Source organism: Oncorhynchus gorbuscha, linkage group LG16 (assembly GCF_021184085.1).
Source record: "Oncorhynchus gorbuscha isolate QuinsamMale2020 ecotype Even-year linkage group LG16, OgorEven_v1.0, whole genome shotgun sequence".
Lineage (NCBI taxonomy): Eukaryota > Metazoa > Chordata > Actinopteri > Salmoniformes > Salmonidae > Oncorhynchus > Oncorhynchus gorbuscha.
The window spans coordinates 59,154,388-59,174,878 of NC_060188.1; the positions used below are offsets into that span (position 1 = coordinate 59,154,388).

At 43.4% G+C, this 20,491-nt stretch overlaps 1 protein-coding gene across 2 annotated transcripts in view; it reads right to left on the reverse strand.

Moving 5' to 3' along the window:
* LOC123999393 (E3 ubiquitin-protein ligase TRIM37-like) overlaps positions 1-20,491 on the reverse strand; it is a 34,435-nt gene that overhangs the window by 13,285 nt on the left and 659 nt on the right. Inside the window, exons 2-16 of one of the 2 annotated variants that reach the window (XM_046305155.1) lie at positions 20,263-20,331; positions 19,864-19,942; positions 17,787-17,888; positions 17,388-17,428; positions 16,806-16,922; positions 14,777-14,864; positions 14,547-14,669; positions 14,172-14,295; positions 13,996-14,063; positions 11,149-11,273; positions 10,794-10,844; positions 1,185-1,266; positions 746-822; positions 578-662; positions 182-276 (exon numbers count right to left, since the gene is read on the reverse strand). In XM_046305155.1, the coding sequence (XP_046161111.1) occupies positions 182-276; positions 578-662; positions 746-822; positions 1,185-1,266; positions 10,794-10,844; positions 11,149-11,273; positions 13,996-14,063; positions 14,172-14,295; positions 14,547-14,669; positions 14,777-14,864; positions 16,806-16,922; positions 17,388-17,428; positions 17,787-17,888; positions 19,864-19,884 (1,199 nt within the window). In that variant the 5' untranslated portion in view covers positions 19,885-19,942; positions 20,263-20,331. The remainder of the gene's footprint in view (positions 1-181; positions 277-577; positions 663-745; positions 823-1,184; positions 1,267-10,793; positions 10,845-11,148; positions 11,274-13,995; positions 14,064-14,171; positions 14,296-14,546; positions 14,670-14,776; positions 14,865-16,805; positions 16,923-17,387; positions 17,429-17,786; positions 17,889-19,863; positions 19,943-20,262; positions 20,332-20,491) is intronic. The other variant, XM_046305154.1, reaches the window with a different exon arrangement.

The window sequence follows — 20,491 nt, forward strand, 5'->3', positions numbered from 1 at the left end:
CATATTATTTTCCAATCGTTGTCTATCTAATGTGGAATTGACAGAGAACGGAATATTTTCAATGTTTTGGCAATTGAATGTTCACAATGCTTTGACATTTCCATTAAAAAGCTCTCAAATAATTTTAAATTCAATAGTCAAACCGACCTCAGAAAAGCACTAGTCGCTCACCAATACCCACCTGAGGACTAGAGTGTCAGTCTGCATGTTGAGGTAGCCCTCACTGGCCAGCAGGTCCAGTCTGAAGAAGCGGTTGTATCCCCAGCACTCCCCCACCTCAAATCAAATCAAATGTTATTTGTCACATACACATGGTTAGCAGATGTTAATGTGAGTGTAGCGAAATGCTTGTGCTTCTAGTTCCGACAATGCAGTAATATCCAACGAGTAATCTAATCTAACCTAACAATTACCTTACACACACACACACACACACACACACACGTGTAAAGGAATGAATAAGAATATGTACATAAAAACAGCATAGGCAAGATGCAGTGGATGGTATAGAGTACAGTATATACATATGAGATGAGAAATGTAGGGTATGTAAACATTATATGAAGTAGCACCAGACCTCAAAGTCTGACGCAAACTCCCTGATGATGTTCTTAGTGGGGTCGCTGGAGGCCTGGTGAACCATCTCCACGCGGTACTCGTACCTACAGACACAAACACACGCATTAAAGGTGATATAACTAAAAGTGAAAACTTGAAAGAGAATGACAATTTGACAAAAACATACTTCGACGTTTCAGGGAGTCCTGCAGACAGTTCCAAGAAAACTGACAGGTAATTGCCACGCACCACACCGTTGCCATCCTGAAGGAGAAACACACATAATGATGAACATGACCAGTTTTTCACAGATCTTAAATACTGAAAACTTCGTTGTGACATATCAAATCTAGTAGCTAGAGTAAGATAGGATGAACATAAGAGCTAATTGTCTGGTTTCAATTACTACAAGATAACAACCAATTGTTGGAGGTGTCGGTCTACTCCAACGGAGGCTACAGAGGGGAGGATGGCTCATAATAATGGCTGGAACAGAGCAAATGGAATGGCATAAAACAAATGTAAATGTGTTTGATGTATTTGATGCCATTCATTCCGCTCCAGCCATTACCACGGGCCTGTCCTCCCCCAATTAAGGTGCCACCAACCGCCTGTGGTCTACTCACTGGGTAAACCTTGAGTCTCCAACAGAGGCCAGATATCTGGAGTGGTGGGCTGTAGACAGGATCTGCCCTCTGTCTCAGGGTGCTGCAAGACCAACGGAACACACCGGCAGAATAACAAGTCAGATAGGATGAACCCATTCATTAAACAAGCCAATTTCTACTGCGTCTTGGTAAGTGTCACAACGAGAGTGTAAGTCGCTCTGGATAAGAGCGTCTGCTAAATGACTTAAATGTAAATGTAAATGAGAGAGAAATTGCTCATCATCATGGGCCGACATGTCCGTGGTTGTTTTAACGGAGCAAATCCCCCAACTGACTGATGCTAATACATGATCAGTCACATGCTAATTAGCAGCTAGAGCATAAGCACTTAATCAGAGCCTTGGACTTGGCAACCCAAATGGGGGACTTAGTATTCTTTGCCAAGACACAAAAGGTAAAATATATTTTGTTTGTTGTTTAAAAAGACTTGATTTCTATTCAAATCAAACTTTGTCACATGCGCCGAATACAACAAGTGTAGACCTTAACGTGAAATGCTTACTTACAAGCACTTAACTTGCAGGCTTGTTTTCAAATTGCTGTGCGTTTTGTTGCCAACCTATTTTGCTACCTGACAACTTTACGGGTTTCACTTTTTAATTACCGTTCATATATTTATTTTTTCCTCGACTTTTTCACTCCGGACGCTTTATCTGGACACGATTCGTCAGGACCTCCAACAGCCGAAGCTAAGTAGTAACATTAACATGATGCCTTCTAATTGCAGCCGCTGTGCTCGCCTTACGGCGAGGATAGCTGTACTGCAAGCCCAGCTTCAGACGCAATCGTTAGGCAAGGGTAATTTCAGTGTAGGAAAGGATGAAACAGCGTCTGTGCCACCAGTAAGTACAGATAGTAGTATAAATCCCCTGGCACAGTCCCCGCAGCCGGACAACTTTCTCACGGTTTCTGGAAGGAAATGCTGTAGGAACGCTCAACCGGTGTCGCTCATTCAGCAGACAGAAACTTTCAACCGGTTCTCCCCATTAAGCAGCGGGTCGGTGTCAGAGGCCGAGTCTTCTCTGGTCTCTACTCCTCCCGTTACGGGGTCTGAGACGCCGAAGCTTCCCACCATTAGCTCTGACAAATTGAAAACTCTAGTCATTGGCGACTCCATTACCCGCAGTATTAGACTTAAAGCGAATCATCCAGCGATCATACACTGTTTACCCGGGGCAGGGCTACCGACGTTAAGGCTAATCTGAAGATGGTGCTGGCTAAAGCTAAAACTGGCGAGTGTAGAGAGTATAGAGATATTGTTATCCACGTCGGCACCAACGATGTTAGGATGAAACAGTCAGAGATCACCAAGCGCAACATAGCTTCTGCGTGCATATCAGCTAGAAAGATGTGTCGGCATCGAGTAATTGTCTCTGGCCCCCTCCCAGTTAGGGGAGTGATGAGCTCTACAGCAGAGTCTCACAACTCAATCGCTGGTTGAAAACTGTTTTCTGCCCCTCCCAAAAGATAGAATTTGTAGATAATTGGCCCTCTTTCTGGGACTCGCCCACAAACAGGACCAAGCCTGACCTGCTGAGGAGTGACGGACTCCATCCTAGCTGGAGGGGTGCTCTCATCTTATCTGCCAACATAGACAGGGCTCTAACTCCTCTAGCTCCACAATGAAATAGGGTGCAGGCCAGGCAGCAGGCTATTAGCCAGCCTGCCAGCATAGTGGAGTCTGCCACTAGCATAGTTAGTGTAGTCAGCTCAGCTATCACCATTGAGACCGTGTGTCTGTGCCTCGACCTGGGTTGGGCAAAACTAAACATGGCGGTGTTCGCCTTAGCAATCTCACTAGGATAAAGACCACCTCCATTCCTGTCATTACTGAAAGAGATCATGATACCTCACATCTCAAAATAGGGCTACTTAATGTTAGATCCCTTACTTCAAAGGCAATTATAGTCAATGAACTAATCACTGATCATAATCTTGATGTGATTGGCCTGACTGAAACATGGCTTAAGCCTGATGAATTTACTGTGTTAAATGAGGCCTCACCTCCTGGCTACACTAGTGACCATATCCCCCGTGCATCCCGCAAAGGCGGAGGTGTTGCTAACATTTACGATAGCAAATTTCAATTTACAAAAAAAAAAAAATGACGTTTTCGTCTTTTGAGCTTCTAGTCATGAAATCTATGCAGCCTACTCAATCACTTTTTATAGCTACTGTTTACAGGCCTCCTGGGCCATATACAGCGTTTCTCACTGAGTTCCCTGAATTCCTATCAGACCTTGTAGTCATTGCAGATAATATTCTAATCTTTGGTGACTTTAATATTCACATGGAAAAGTCCACAGACCCACTCCAAAAGGCTTTTGGAGCCATCATCGACTCAGTGGGTTTTGTCCAACATGTCTCTGGACCCACTCACTCTCACAGTCATACGCTGGACCTAGTTTTGTCCCATGGAATAAATGTTGTGGATCTTAATGTTTTTCCTCATAATCCTGGACTATCAGACCACCATTTTATTACGTTTGCAATTGCAACAAATAATCTGCTCAGACCCCAACCAAGGAACATCAAAAGTCGTGCTATAAATTCACAGACAACACAAAGATTCCTTGATGCCCTTCCAGACTCCCTCTGCCTACCCAAGGACGCCAGAGGACAAAAATCCGTTAACCACCTAACTGAGGATCTCAATTTAACCTTGCGCAATACCCTAGATGCAGTTGCACCCCTAAAAACTAAAAAAATGTCTCATAAGAAACTAGCTCCATGGTACACAGAAAATACCAGAGCTCTGAAGCAAGCTTCCAGAAAATTGGAACGGAAATGGCGCCACACCAAACTGGAAGTCTTCCGACTAGCTTGGAAGGATGGTACCGTGCAGTACCGAAGAGCCCTTACTGCTGCTCGATCGTCCTATTTTTCTAACTTAATTGAGGAAAATAAGAACAATCCGAAATTCCTTTTTGATACTGTGGCAAAGCTAACTAAAAAGCAGCATTCCCCAAGAGAGGATGACTTGCACTTTAGCAGTGATAAATTCATGAACTTCTTTGAGGAAAAGATTATGATTATTAGAAAGCAAATTACGGACTCCTCTTTAAACCTGCGTATTCCTCCAAACCTCAGTTGTCCTGAGTCTGCACAACTCTGCCAGGACCTAGGATCAAGAGAGACGCTCAAGTGTTTTAGTACTATATCTCTTGACACAATGATGAAAATAATCATGGCCTCTAAACCTTCAAGCTGTATACTGGACCCTATTCCAACTAAACTACTGAAAGAGCTGCTTCCTGTGCTTGGCCCTCCTATGTTGAACATAATAAACGGCTCTCTATCCACTGGATGTGTACCAAACTCACTAAAAGTGGCAGTAATAAAGCCTCTCTTGAAAAAGCCAAACCTTGACCCAGAAAATATAAAAACTATCGGCCTATATCGAATCTTCCATTCCTCTCAAAGATTTTAGAGAAGGCTGTTGCGCAGCAACTCACTGCCTTCCTGAAGACAAACAATGTATACGAAATGCTTCAGTCTGGTTTTAGACCCCATCATAGCACTGAGACGGCACTTGTGAAGGTGGTAAATGACATTTTGATGGCATCGGACCGAGGCTCTGCATCTGTCCTCGTGCTCCTAGACCTTAGTGCTGCTTTTGATACCATCGATCACCACATTCTTTTGGAGAGATTGGAAACCCAAATTGGTCTACACGGACATGTTCTGGCCTGGTTTAGGTCTTATCTGTCGGAAAGATATCAGTTTGTCTCTGTGAATGGTTTGTCCTCTGACAAATCAACTGTACATTTCGGTGTTCCTCAAGGTTCTGTTTTAGGACCACTATTGTTTTCACTATATATTTTACCTCTTGGGGATGTTATTCGAAAACATAATGTAAACTTCACTGCTATGCGGATGACACACAGCTGTACATTTCAATGAAACATGGTGAAGCACCAAAATTGCCCTCGCTAGAAGCATGTGTTTCAGACATAAGGAAGTGGATGGCTGCAAACTTTCTACTATTAAACTCGGACAAAACAGAGATGCTTGTTCTAGGTCCCAAGAAACAAAGAGATCTTCTGTTGAATCTGACAATTAATCTTAATGGTTGTACAGTCGTCTCAAATAAAACTGTGAAGGACCTCGGCGTTACTCTGGACCCTGATCTCTCTTTTGAAGAACATATCAAGACCATTTCGAGGACAGCTTTTTTCCATCTACGTAACATTGCAAAAATCAGAAACTTTCTGTCCAAAAATGATGCAGAAAAATTAATCCATGCTTTTGTCACTTCTAGGTTAGACTACTGCAATGCTCTATTTTCCGGCTACCCGGATAAAGCACTAAATAAACTTCAGTTAGTGCTAAATACGGCTGCTAGAATCCTGACTAGAACCAAAAAATTTGATCATATTACTCCAGTGCTAGCCTCTCTACACTGGCTTCCTGTCAAAGCAAGGGCTGATTTCAAGGTTTTACTGCTAACCTACAAAGCATTACATGGGCTTGCTCCTACCTACCTCTCTGATTTGGTCCTGCCGTACATACCTATACGTACGCTACGGTCACAAGACGCAGGCCTCCTAATTGTCCCTAGAATTTCTAAGCAAACAGCTGGAGGCAGGGCTTTCTCCTATAGAGCTCCATTTTTATGGAACGGTCTGCCTACCCATGTCAGAGACGCAAACTCGGTCTCAACCTTTAAGTCTTTACTGAAGACTCATCTCTTCAGTGGGTCATATGATTGAGTGTAGTCTGGCCCAGGAGTGGGAAGGTGAACGGAAAGGCTCTGGAGCAACGAACCGCCCTTGCTGTCTCTGCCTGGCCGGTTCCCCTTTTTCCACTGGGATTCTCTGCCTCTAACCCTGTTACGGGGCTGAGTCACTGGCTTGCTGGGGCTCTCTCGTGCCGTCCCTGGGGGGGATGCGTCACCTGGGTGGGTTGATTCACTGTTGTGGTCGGCCTGTCTGGGTTCCCCCCCACCCCTTGGGTTGTACCGTGTCGGAGATCTTTGTGGGCTATACTCGGCCTTGTCTCAGGATGGTAAGTTGGTGGTTGAAGATTTCCCTCTAGTGGTGTGGGGGCTGTGCTTTGGCAAAGTGGGTGGGGTTATATCCTTCCTGTTTGGCCCTGTCCGGGGTGTCCTCGGATGGGGCCACAGTGTCTCCTGACCCCTCCTGTCTCAGCCTCCAGTATTTATGCTGCAGTAGTTTATGTGTCGGGGGGCTAGGGTCAGTTTGTTTATCTGGAGTACTTCTCCTGTCCTATTCGGTGTCCTGTGTAAATCTAAGTGTGCGTTCTCTAATTCTCTCCTTCTCTCTTTCTTTCTCTCTCTCGGAGGACCTGAGCCCTAGAACCATGCCCCAGGACTACCTGACATGATGACTCCTTGCTGTCCCCAGTCCACCTGGCCATGCTGCTGCTCCAGTTTCAACTGGCCTGGGCCCTAGGACCATGTCCCAGGACTACCTGACATGAGGACTGATGGCCTTGCTGTCCCCAGTCCACCTGACTGTGCTGCTGCTCCAGTTTCAACTGTTCTGCCTTATTATTATTTGACCATGCTGGTCATTTATGAACATTTGAACATCTTGGTCATGTTCTGTTATAATCTCTACCCGGCACAGCCAGAAGAGGACTGGCCACCCCACATAGCCCGGTTCCTCTCTAGGTTTCTTCCTAGGTTTTGGCCTTTCTAGGGAGTTTTTCCTAGCCACCGTGCTTTTACACCTGCATTGTTTGCTGTTTGGGGTTTTAGGCTGGGTTTCTGTACAGCACTTTGAGATATCAGCTGATGTACGAAGGGCTATATAAATAAATTTGATTTGATTTGATTTGACTTAACCAACAGTGCAGTTCAAGAAGAGTTAAGAAAATATTTAACAAATAAACTAAAGTATAAAATTATTTAAAAAATAACGAGGCTATATAGAGGGGGTACAGGTACCGAGTCAGCGTGCGGGGGTACAGGTTAGAGGTCATTTGTACATGTAGGTAGGGGTGAAGTGAATATGCATAGATAATAAACAGCGAGTAGAAGTAGTGTACAAAACAAATGGGAGGAGGGGGGGGGGCAATGTAACAGTCCAGTGACCTTTTGATTAATTGTTCAGGAGTCTTAAGGCTTGGGGGTAGAAGCTGTTAAGGAGCCTTTAGGTCCTAGACTTGGTGCTCCGGTACCGCTTGCAGTGCAGAAGCAGAGAAAATAGTCTGACTTGGGTGACTGGAGTCTGACAATTTTATGGGCTTTCCTCTGACACCGCCTATTATATAGGTCCTGGATTCAAGGAAGCTTGGCAACAGTGATGTACTGGGCTGTACGCACTACCTTCCCTCTGTAGCGCCTTACGGTCAGATGCCGAGCAGTTGCAATACCAGGCGGTGATGCAACCAGTCGTGCCCTCTTCACAACTGTCTTGGACCACGATAGATCGTTGGTGATGTGGACACCAAGGAACTCGAAACTCACGACCCGCTCCACTATAGCCCCGTTGATGTTAATGGGGGCCTGTTCGGCAAAACTTTTCCCGTAGTCCACGATCAGCTCCTTTGTCTTGCTCACATTGAGGGAGAGGTTGCAGTCCTGGCCCCACACTGCCAGTTCTCTGACCTCCCTATAGTCTCATCGTTGATCAGGCCTACCACTGTTGTGTCGTCAGCAAACTTGATGGTGTTGGAGTCGTGTTTGGCCACGCAGTCGTCAGTGAAGAGGGAGTACAAGAGGGTATAAGTACACACCCCTGAGGGGCCCCAGTGTTGAGGATCAACGTGGCAGACATGTTGTTTCCTACCCTTACCACCTGGGGGCGGGCTGTCAGGATGTCCAGGGATCCAGTTGCAGAGGGAGGCGTTTAGTCCCAGGGTCCTTAGCTTAGTGATGAGCTTTGTGGGCACGATGGTGTTGAACGCTGAGCTGTTGTCAATGAACAGCATTCTCACATAGGCGTTCCTTTTGTCCAGGTGGGAAGGAGCAGCGTGGTGCAATTGAGATTGCGTCATCTGTGGATCTGTTGAGGCGGTATACGAATTGGAGTTGGTCTAGGGTATCAGGGAGGATGCAGTTGATGTGAGCCACGAACAGCATTTCAAAGCACTTCATGGCTACCGACGTGAGTGCTACGGGGTGGTAATCATTTAGGCAGGTTAACTTCGCTTCCTTGGGCACAGGGACTATGGTGGTCCGCATGAAACATGTATGTATTAGACTGGATCAGGGAGAGGTTGAAAATGTCAGTGAAGACAGTTGTCAGTTGGTCCGCACATGATTTGAGTCCATCTGGCCCCGAGTCTCACTCACATCAGCTACCGAGTGTTACGTTCCCCAGTTTATGTGTTGTAGTTTGTGTTTATTTCAGGAAATGGCTTCCTGAAATCCCTCAAGCAGCTGATTGGTCGACTCCATGGCTAATTGGAGAGCTGACCCCGCCCCCTCGTCAAGACAGCTGTCTCCAATTACCCATTCCATCTGAAGATATATAAAAGCCAGAGTTCTGTTCAGGAGAGAGGGAATATTGTAGGAAAGAGATTTTGCTGGGAGTTCATTGCTGAGAGTTGGTATGTTTTGTGAGTTTGTTGCTCAGATACAGCTTATTTGATGTCCTTAGTTTGTTTGTGAAATTGTTTAATATTCTTTTTAATTTGTTCCCAGGGTGGAAGGGGAAGGCACCTAGGGAGTGCTTAGGCAAGAGGCCCGCGGGCATACATATACCCGTAGCATATTCGCTGTCTAGGCACACTAGGTAAGACCTGGGCGGACAACCCCTGTATTTTGGTTAGGGCACCAGGTGGTGCTAAATTAGGTAAGTAGTGGGTAGGCAGGTAAGATAGGAGAGGGGGGGCTTTGAGATTTACTTTCTTTGCTTTGGTTCCGTCCAGCCCCTTTTCCCCATATTACCGTGTAAAGGAATAAAGTCCTTGTAAACGGTACCACATTGTCTGTTGTCATCCTTACTCGCACCTACAGTCCATACCTTTTTCACTTCACGGAGAGTTTAGTTGTAGCAGGGTGTCGCGTTCCCTCTTCATAGAGGCGTGCGTAACACCGAGAGCGTTATCACACTCACCCAGAACAGCTGGTGTGCTCGTGCATGCTTCAGTGTTGCTTGCCTCAAAGCGAGCATAAAAAGGCATTTAGCTTGTCTGTTAGACTCGCGTCACTGGGAAGCTCAAGGCTGGGTTACTCTTTGTAGTCCATAATAGTTTTCAAACCCTACCACATCCAACAAGCGTCAGAGCCGGTGTAGTAGGATTCAATCTTAATCCTGTATTGACGCTTTGCCTGTTTGATGGTTCGTCTGAGGGCATAGCGGAATCTAGATTAGTGTCCCGCTCCTTGAAAGTGGCAGCTCTAGCCTTTAGCTTGATGTTGCCTGTAATCCATGGCTTCTTGTTAGGATACACGATCACTGTGGGGACGACATCGCGATGCACTTATTGATGAAGCCGATGACTGAGGAGGTATACTCCTCAATGCCATTGGATGAATCCCGGAACATATTCTAGTCTGTGCTAGCAAAAGTCCTGTAGCGTAGCATCCACGTCATCTGACCACTTCCATATTGAGTGAGTCACTGGTACTTCCCGCTTTAGTTTTTGCTTGTAAGCAGGAATCAGGGATAGAATAACTGCCAAATGGAGGGCGAGGGAATGCTTTGTACGCATCTGTGTGTGTGGAGTAAAGGTGATCTAGAGGTTTCCCCCCCCCCCTCTGGTTGCACATGTGACATGCTGGTAAAAATTTAGTCAAATTGATTTAAGTTTGCCTGCATTAAAGTCCCCGGCCACTAGGAGCAGCGCTTCTGGGTGAGCATTTTCTTGTTTGCTTATGGCCTTAGAGTTAGTTGAGTGTCCTAAGTGCCAGCGTCGGTCTGTGGTGGTGAATAGAGGGCTACAAATAATATAGATGAGAACTTTCTTGGTATATTGTGTGGTCTACAGCTTATCATTAGGTACTCTACCTCAGGCGAGCAATACCTCAAGATCAAGACTTATTTAATATTAGACATCGCTCACCAGCTGTTATTGGCAAAAAGATACACACCCCCCCCACCTTACCAGACGTAGCTTCTCTATTCTGCCGGTGCATTGAAATCTCTCCAGCTCTATATTATCCGCGTTGTCATTCAGCCACGACTCGTTGAAACACAAGATATTACAGTTCTTAATGTCCCGTTGGTAGGATAATCGTTAGCCATCAATTTTATTTTCCAATGACTGCCTGTTAGCAAGTAGAATTGATGGCAGTGGGAGTTTACTTGCTCGCCTACGGATTTTCAAAAAGGCAGCCCATCTGGGTCCTATTTTCTTCACACAAATGTGTATCTTTCTCGTTAAAGGAAAAGGCTTCTTCCAGTTCGTGGTGAGTAATCCCAGTTCCATTTCCAGATGTTATTTATTTTCAGTCATAAGAGACAGTAGCAGCAACATTATGTACAAAATAAATAAGTTAAATAAGTTAAACAAGGCAACAAAAAAATAATAAATTTGCACGATTGGTTACGGGCATGTAGAACTTCAGCCATCCTCTTCCGCTTAACATACTCAAGCTGAATATCAGAGCATTTTCAAGACTAGATGAGGAAGAGTGATGAGGATTTTTTTTACCTGAAGTTTGCCAGAACGAAAGTGCTTGAGTCATAGGCAGGAACCAGCTCACTGTATGTGTGTGTGGGGGGGAGATGTTTCGTAATTACAGCTCAATTTCATCAAATATCCATTAAAAGCATAAAAATATCTTGCTGCATTATGACTCATCCAAAATGGAAATGTATATCTGAAAATACAAAATTAAACTGAACATCCATATTTAAAAAGTGGATCCTCCTTTCTCTGACGACAATTTGAAAACACAGCTACAACAAAGTCTAAAAAGAGAGTGCAGGGCATCATCTGTGGTTAAGTACAGTACCTAGGGAGTGCAGTTAGAATGGGTTTAGTGCAGTAGGATTTAGTATGTTACCTGGTGAAGTCTGGGGGGACTGGGGTGGTAACAAACGACTGCATGGGCTTGCGGTGAACCTGCTGGAACATGAGCAGGATCTCTGGGCTCTTGGAGATCAACTCGCTCTTACTGCAGGAGCGCAGCTGAAGGACAGAACAACACACACAATTCTAGAGCTGCGCAGAGCAACACCTGACCCATCCCCCCCACCCTTAATGCTTAAAGTCATCTCATTTAACTGGCGGCATGACATATCAAGGTAGAGTTCCACAGGCCATGGAAATCCCAAGGTGGAATGTATAAGAAAACATCTGGGTGAAGGGCGGAAAACAGCTATCTTTTTCTTCAATTGATTGTGTTTGAATAACGCATTACGAACCTGAGAAACATCCTGAAAGATTCACATGGCTGAATTTGAATGCGTGACTGACAGTTGAAGCCAGGACACCCATTCTCTCAGGGGGCTTGCGACCTTCATTGAATTTAGGCTCAGTTTTGAAATATAGGAATCTCTGGACTGAAAAGGGCAGGATTATCTTGCCAATCAATGACTCATCTAAAACATAAAAGCTTAGTTTCTCACAAGAGTTTCAAATCAGGGCGAACAACCTGGTTTCTTGAAGTTTCACATGAGTTCTCTCAGAAAACTAAAAGTAAATCTCAATAGTCAGAAAAATGTAATGGAGTTCAAGCTTTTGGGGGATTTTATGCTACTGAAGCTGGCTGGTAAATGCGGCCAGGAGATGGCCAGGTTTCAAAAATGCCTAGCTTTTGTGTCACTATCTAACAGGAAAAGCTAATGGCGGATGAGAGGCACAACAATGGACCTCAGGATCTTGTCACGGTATCTCTGTGCATTCAAATTGACATCAATAAAATGTCATTGTGTTCGTTGTTCGTAGTATATGCCTGCCCATACCATATCCCTACCACCACCAAGGTGGCACTCTGTTCACAACCTTGACATCAGCTAACCTCTCGCCCAGACAACGCCATGCACTTAGTCTGCGGTTGTGAGGCCGGTTGGAAGTACTGACAAAATCTCTAAAATGACATTGTAAGCGGCTTATGGTAGAGAAATGAACATTAAATTATCAGGCAACATCTCTAGTAGCATCTCCTGCAGTCAGCATGTCAATTCCACACACACCTTAAAACTTGACAGCCGTGGCATTGTCTTGAATGACAAAACTGCACATTTTAGAGTGGCCTTTTATTGTCCCCAGGACAATGTGCGCCTGTGTAATTTTCATGCTATTTAATCAACTTCTTGATATGCCACACTTGTCAGGTGGATGGAAATCCATGGCAAAAGAGAAACGCTCACTAACAAGTATGTAAACAAACTTGTGCACAAAATGTGAGAGAAATAAGCTTTTGTGCGTATAGAACATTTGTGGGATCTTTTATTTCAGCTCATGAAGCATGGGACCAACACTTTACATGTTATGTTTATTTTTGTTCATTGTTTACACCAATTGGATTGGTGTAAACACGGGCTTTCTTCCATCATATCTTTTGCACCAGTCTCAGCACTATTCCTTTTAAATCCAAGTCTCTGAGATTTACTTTAATTTAAACCTAAGCATTGGTCTCAAGAACAAGTCATTTAGAAGACGCTCTTAGAGCAAATTATAGGAGCAAATTAGGGTTAAGTGTCTTGCTCAAGGACACAGACACATTTTTTCACCTAGTCAGGTCGAGGATTCGAACCAGCTAGCTTTTGGTTACTGTCCCAACGGTCTTAAACGTTAGGCTACCTGCTGCCATACAGCCATAGGGTTCCCATATGAACAATTGACCACAGTGGGGCCAACGTGTACAACGCTCTGTCTAACCCCTAATAATCACAGCGTGCAAGTTATACTTTCATATCATACCCATGGAGGTGTTTTGCATTTCACTTCCTGAGCTAATGGAATCTCGGAAGTATGCTCAAAGAGGTGTTACACACAAAAGATTAAAGTGGTAAAATGTGTATTTTTTATGTTAAATTTTGATAAATGAAAGTAACTGTCCTTTGAACTTTAAAAGTTTATATTCTGTTAACGCATACCCAAATGTTGTTGACTCCTAGAGTCCTATGTCGCCAAAGCATAATTTGGAGAAAAAAAATTATATAATTTTTTTTTTTTTAAACACTTCAAAACAGACAGTTTCAAAAATGTTTGCCATTTCCTCATATATTATGTCATACTAGTGAGGAGGATGAGCTGGCCAATCAGTACTCTACTCGCACAAATCTGTTTAATGATTAGCATGAATATTTTTAATGACCGGTATACACCCACACCATTCTGTTATTGGGGTACACCCACACCATTCCAACAAAGTAAGTCTACTTTTTAACAAACTTAATTACAATTTTTTGGAAGGAAAACTATTTCACTCATATTGTAAGTAATTATAGAAATCTGGAAACACCGGAGTGTTACTTTAAGTTGGGTGTTCAAGGTTTCAAAATCATCTCGCAATCAAGTATCAACCATTTCTAGATGGAGCATTCCACACTTGACCAAAACACCTCAGCTAATCAAAGGGGACGTGGAATGACTCCAATGTAGCATTGGAGTCATGAGAAGGGCTAGCCTAACCTATGACCTGACCCCCCCCCCCTTTTCTCCCCCAGCTTCCTGCTACCCTGAGTGCTGTGCAGTGTGGCGTGCCAGACTTCCACTGGAAACACTTCACACTCTCTTCTTAAACACCTGCCTCCACAAACCACAGGACCACACACCCTCAAGCAGGTACACAGTGTACAACCCACTTGTAGTGCCACCTATGCTGTTATTATTGCCTTTTGGTTTACTGGTGTTAAATATATTAAATGGTACGCTGTGAGTGGTATGGTACAAGTTCACACACCTGATGTTCCACCTCTTGTAGGAGAGACTCCAGTAGCTCAGTCTCCTGGGTGAGGGAGGTCTTCTGACCTGTTGTGAGAGGACATTTTCATGTAAAAAAAAAAAATATTTCAGTGACATAGAAGGGCATTACAGTGACTAGAGTGAACCCGGAATGGTGTCACCAAATGAGCGTACCCATGAGGGTGAGGAGTTTGTTTTTGAGCTGGTTGTCCAGACGGGCGATCATCATTTCCACTGCATTACGGATCTCTCGCACTCGCTCGTCCTTGGCCCCTCGCACTGCTTCCACATTCCTCTCCTGAGAGAACCAGAAAACCATGTCAAATGAAGGCAGAGATTGGTACAACGGTAACTTCGTCTGTCATCATAGATGGATAGTGTGTAGAGGATAATTAGCTACAGAGGATAATTACCTGTAGTGTCGTTGTGCCATCTAGCGGTTAAAATCAACACTGCATTAGTGATACTATTTTCTCATGTGCGCGTCTAACCAAGCCACAAAAAACAATCAAACGATATGTCATAATATACAGACACAGTTCCCCTCACCACTTCCTGCACCAGGCTGATAAGTTCCATGAGACGTCGGCGGAGCTTTGCCACCTCCTCGTTCACCTTGGTCACATGCTGCTCATAGATCTCAGCCAGAGGCTTGAAGGTGTGGCCACCATGCTTGGGAAAGGGGTAGATGTGGTGATCATAAAATGGAGGGACAGACTGTCAGAGTATACCAAACTGATGTGGGCTTGATTGAGAATACTCCTCTGGGGGTCACTTACCATGCCTCCCCACAGAGCACACTGGTGGCAGATGCACTTCTTACAGGTCCAGCAGAACACACTGAGCTTCTCATGGTGGTTCTCACACCTGTAGACAAACCACATAACTGATAAGGTTGACACATCCAGACCCTCTGGAATCTCTTTTCAATACATTTTCTATAATTAACCATGTTTCGATCCAGTTTTTTTTGCAAGTAAAGGCAAACTGTATTTTAAAAAAAATCATGATAGCTGTGATGGAAACAGGAAGGGTCTGTAAAATGTTATAAACGCAGACATAATGTGAGAAATGGAGGAGGAAACTACTTTATGTACAAATATTGATATAATAACCATCACATCAAAGTAAACTTGGGAGTCAGGTGATGATATGGTGTGTGGTCCTCCCACTACGACTCGGGAAACCATGCAGTTTATTAGGCTACAGATTAAATAGGGTGGTGAAAGTGCACAGTGATGAGCTTGACGCTCCTATCCATTAAATATCAAGGGTCTTATTCTGGTGACATGATGATCGATGCTTGACAGCCGTCTGACAGTTGAAAATGTGATGGAAACATTGATCTTTAGGTTTTTATTGAAATCATGGAAACGTAAGTGAAAAAGTCAATTTCACATGTGCACTGTCATCATGCACTGATTTTTATCGCCAACAAGGGTGGGAAATGCGCATATTTTTCCATATTCGCATGAAAATCTAATGGAAATTGGGTGGAAAACAAGCTACTGTCAACAAAACAACTCCCAAACAACCAGCCATTTATAAACTCAGCCCACATCAGAATGTGCTGGGCCTTCAAATTTCCTAGCTGAAAGGACACAATTTTAGGTTGCTTTTGCCTCATACTGCAGGTACAAGCTACATTTGTTTAACCTCTTGCTTCTACCTGGCACGCAGGCGTCCCATCTAGAGCTCTGGAAATGCAAATGCGCTACGCTAAATGCTAATAGTATTAGTTAAAACTCAAACGTTCATTAAAATACACATGCAGGGTATTGAATTAAAGCTACACTTGTTGTGAATCCAGGCAACAAGTCAGATTTTTAAAATGCTTTTCGGCGAAAGCATGATAAGCTATTATCTGATCGCACGTAACACCCCAAAAGACCCGCAAACAAAATAATTAGCATAGTCGTCGCTACACAAACCGCACAAATAAAATATAAAACATTCATTACCTTTGACCATCTTCTTTGTTGGCACTCCTAGATGTCCCATAAACATCACTATTGGGTCTTTTTTTCGATTAAATCGGTCCATATATAGCCTAGATATCGATCTATGAAGACTGTGATAACGTAACGTCATTTTTTTAAATTCAAAAAGTCGACGATAAACTTTCACAAAACACTTTGAAATACTTTTGTAATGCAACTTTAGGTATTAGTACACGTCAATAAGCGATAAAATTCATCAGGAGGCGATGTAAATTCTATAGCTGTCAGTCTCGAAAAAATGTCTGGAGAGAGCTCGACCAAAACATCCGGTCGGAGACCGGAGGGAATCGGTTCCCTTGATTCGGTTTGACCAAGAATCAAAGCCGAATGAAATGACAAGACTCTAGACATTCTGTGGAAGCTGTAGACACTGCAACCTCGGCCTCATGTAATTCGGTTCACTTTGAACAATTCCTGGAAGTAGCGCAAGGATATTTATTTCCATTTTCAGTGATCAGATTTTCCTGCACTTTTCGATGAAACGCACGTTCTGTTATAGTCACAGCCGTGATTTAACCAGTTTTATAAACGTCTGAGTGTTTTCTATCCACACATACTAATCATATGCATATACTATATTCCTGGCCTGAGTAGCAGGGCGCTGAAATGTTGCGCGATTTTTAACAGAATGTTCGAAAAAGTAGAGGGTCGACTGAAGAGGTTAATGGGGGTTCAGGTCGTTTTAAATGTCTTCAGAAAGGGGTAGAAGGGGCAGAGAGAAACAGAAGGATAAAAAAAAGCAGTGGTAGTGATTATGAATGAGGCGGCGAGTCACAGGGGAGCGATGGAGAGGGATGCTGGGGCTCACTTGTCCTTGTCGTTCTCCTCATGTTTGGAGAGGTTGCAGAGCTGTAGGGTGTCCAGCTGCTGGGTAACTTCCTCAACCCAACGGCAGTTCACCAGCTCCCGCAGCTGCAGTGGTGCCCTGGACACACACAAGATCAGGCTTGACATATAATGCCCACTAAATGGTGGCTAGAGCCTAGGTCAGGGATTTCAAACTCATTCCATGGAGGGCCTAGTGTCTGCATGTTTTTAGTTTTTCCTTTCAATTAAGACCTAGACAACCAGGTGAGGGGAGTTCTTTAATAATTAGTGACGTTACTTCATTAATCAAGTACCAGGGAGGAGCGAAATCCTGCAAACAGTCTGCCCTCCTGGAAATGAGTTTGACAAGTGGCCTAGGTCTATCCAAAAACATCTAATCAAACAATATAGCCAAAGGAAGTTACATACATATCTCCAAGTTTAGTATACATTCAATAATTTTTCAAGCAAGACTTCTTTAGAAACGTGCTTCTTTTACCAGCATGAATTGATACTGGCACTAGAATTTTTCCGGGGTCGAAACCCCTACTTTGAATACTACTACAGTAGTAGGAGGGCTTACCGACAGTGTGGGCATTGGGCTCTCTGCTCAGTCAACCAGCGCTGTCAATAGGAGAAGTTACATTACAGCACTGCAGATGAGGTTGTATAGATTTCTACAAGATTCCTAACACCCATGACCGCATTCATTTACTATATTTCTAGACAGTTCAATGTAAACACTAATGAGAATGTTTCTATACTTTAATAATTTGAAAATGTAAAGTGGAATTTTGGATTTCTCTGGTAAACAAGAAAAGTAGTTTCATAAAGCTTCTGCTTAATTCACCAATGCTGTGAGTTAAGCATGTTAGTCCGAACAGACTTTTTAATGTGCATAGATTTCTCCCTCACAACCCAGCTGTGCAGTTACGCTAACGAGCTGGCCTCATTGCCCGTGGCGACATGTCATGAGACTCACCCTTATGCAGCTGAAACAGCAGAGTTTGGAGCAGTGGGGGCAGAGCCGAGCGTCCCGCAGCTTCTCCATACAGATGAAACAACGAAACACCTCTGCAATACTCTACGTGCAGAAATGGAAGGCTTTTAAATTATCAAAGCAAGACTGGAACCATTATAAATTGACAGGAAACAGTAGGCTCTTGAAATGTGGTGTACGATACATTCAATTAATACAGGCCTAACTAGAAATGTGATATTTTGTAAATTAAATTAACTTTCTAAATATACAGAAAATATCAATCTATCAAACAGTGATAAAAACTAGCAGCACAATGGTCAGGGGGGGGGGGCTTAGTCATGGACATGCAAGCAGGAATCAATTCTTATTTGGTACAGTTGAGGCACAAACCAATGTAAATGACTGCCTGGTGGGGTGAGCAATATCACATTCTAATTCAATTGGCATAAGGCCAACGATGGCTGAGAGGAAAAGCTCTAGTCTAGTAATACATCCTGAGCTCAGGAGTGCTTCCATCCATCCGCCTGTCAGCTGAGGAGATTTTCTAGTTAGAGCAGTGTGTCTTGTTGTTCACACAAGCAAGTCAGAGATGGGTCTTTATCTAAAGCTGCAGTGAGGTAACCAGTGACATACATAATGACAGAGTGAAAAGTTTTTTTTTATGTTTGCAAATGTATTAAAAATTTTAAGAAACATACCTTATTCACATATAGTACCAGTCAAAAGTTGACACCTACCAATTCCAGGCTTTTATTTTTTACATTGTAGAATAATAATGAAGACATCAAAACCATGAAATAAAACATATGGAATCATGTAGTAACCAAAAAAGTTAAGCATATCCAAATATATTTGAGATTAGAGATTCTTCAAAGTAGCCACCCTTTGCCTTGATGAAAGCTTTGCACGCTCTTCGCATTCTCTCAACCAGATAAAATAGTCCTATTTGGTAAAAGACCAAGTCCATATTATGACAAGAACAACTCAAATAAGCAAAGAGAAATGACAGTCCATCATTACTTTAAGACATGAAGGTCAGTCAAAATGCAGTCACAAAAAGCATCAAGCGCTATGATGAAACTGGCTCTCATGAGGACTGCCTCAGGAAAGGAAGACCCAGTTACTTCTGCTGCAGAGGACAAGTTCATTAGAGTTACCAGCCCAAATAAATGCTTCACGGAGATCAAGTAGCAGACACCTCAACATCAACTGTTCAGAGACTGTGTGAATTAGGCCTTCATGGTAGAATTGCTGCAAAGTAATCACTACTAAAGGACACCAATACGAAGAAGAGACTTGCTTGGGCCAAGAAACACAAGCAATGGACATCAGACCTGTGGAAATCTGTCCATTAGTCTGATGAGTCCAAATTTGAGATTTTTGGTTCCAACCCGCTGTGTCTTTGTGAGATGCAGAGTAGGTGAAAAGATGATCTCCACATGTGTGGTTCCCACCATGAAGCATGGAGGTGTGATGATGTGGGGTGTTTGGCTGGTGACACTGTCAGTGATTTATTTTGAATTCAAGGCACACTTAACCAGCATGGCAACCACAGGATTCTGCAGCGATACGCCATCCCACCTGGTTTGCGCTTAGTAGGAGTATCATTTGCTTTTCAACAGGACAATGGTCCAACACACCTCCAGGCTGTGTAAGGACTATTTGACCAAGAAGGAGAGTGATGGAGTGCTGCGTCAGATGAGCTGGCCTCCACAATCACCCAACCTCAACCCAATTGAGATGGTTTGGGATGAGTTGGACCGCAGTGTGAAGGAAAGCAGCCAACTCCTTCAAGACTGTTGGGAAAGCATCCCTCATGAAGCTGGTTGAGAGAATGCCAAGAGTGCACAAAGCTGTCAACAACGCAAAGGGTGGCTACTTTGAAGAATCTAAACTATATTTAGATTTATTTTACACTTATTTGGTTACTACATGATTCCATGTGTCATTTCAGTGTTGATGTCTTCACTATTATTCTACAAAGTAGAAAATAGTACAAATAAAGAAAAACCCTTGAATAAGTAGGTGTCCAAACGTTTGACTGGTACTGTATACTGATGTGCAAAATGGACCACACCTCAACACTTTGTTCATCCATCTCAGCCAGTTCAGTTTTCTTCAAGTGGAGGAAATTGGGTGAAATCTCAATCCAATACCTATTATCATGGTGAGAAAGAAAACAGGGGTGTAATCATTAGTCCAAACAGTTGCGCTTTGCAACAAAAACGAATTTCTATTTGACAAATTCCGGTTGGCTCCATCCTCGTTTCGTTCTGTTTGTTTATGTTTAAGAAATGGTTTGCAACAGAATCAACGTAATGAATTACGTCGCAGGGTTACAAAACATTCCCTTTTGCAGCGAAAACGAACACAACAAACAGGGCGGGAACTAAATTAATATGTCCAATATAAATTTTAGTTTGTTTTCCAACTGTTTGGAGTGTAATCGTTACGCAGATTCTGTTACAAAACTTACGCCAAATCGAAATGCAAACATTCAGGTAGGTTCCTCCCAGTTTAGTTTGGTTCTTAAACGGTAGACTTTCTGTAATGAACACACCCCAGTTGTCAAACTAATGCAGATAGAGGTCAAGTCATTTCCAGCGCATAAATGAATGAGTTCATGATAACGGTATTTCAAACAAACATTGGTGTTCAATAACTACAAGCTGAAAAATAGTTTGGCTCTGTGACTGGTTAGCTAA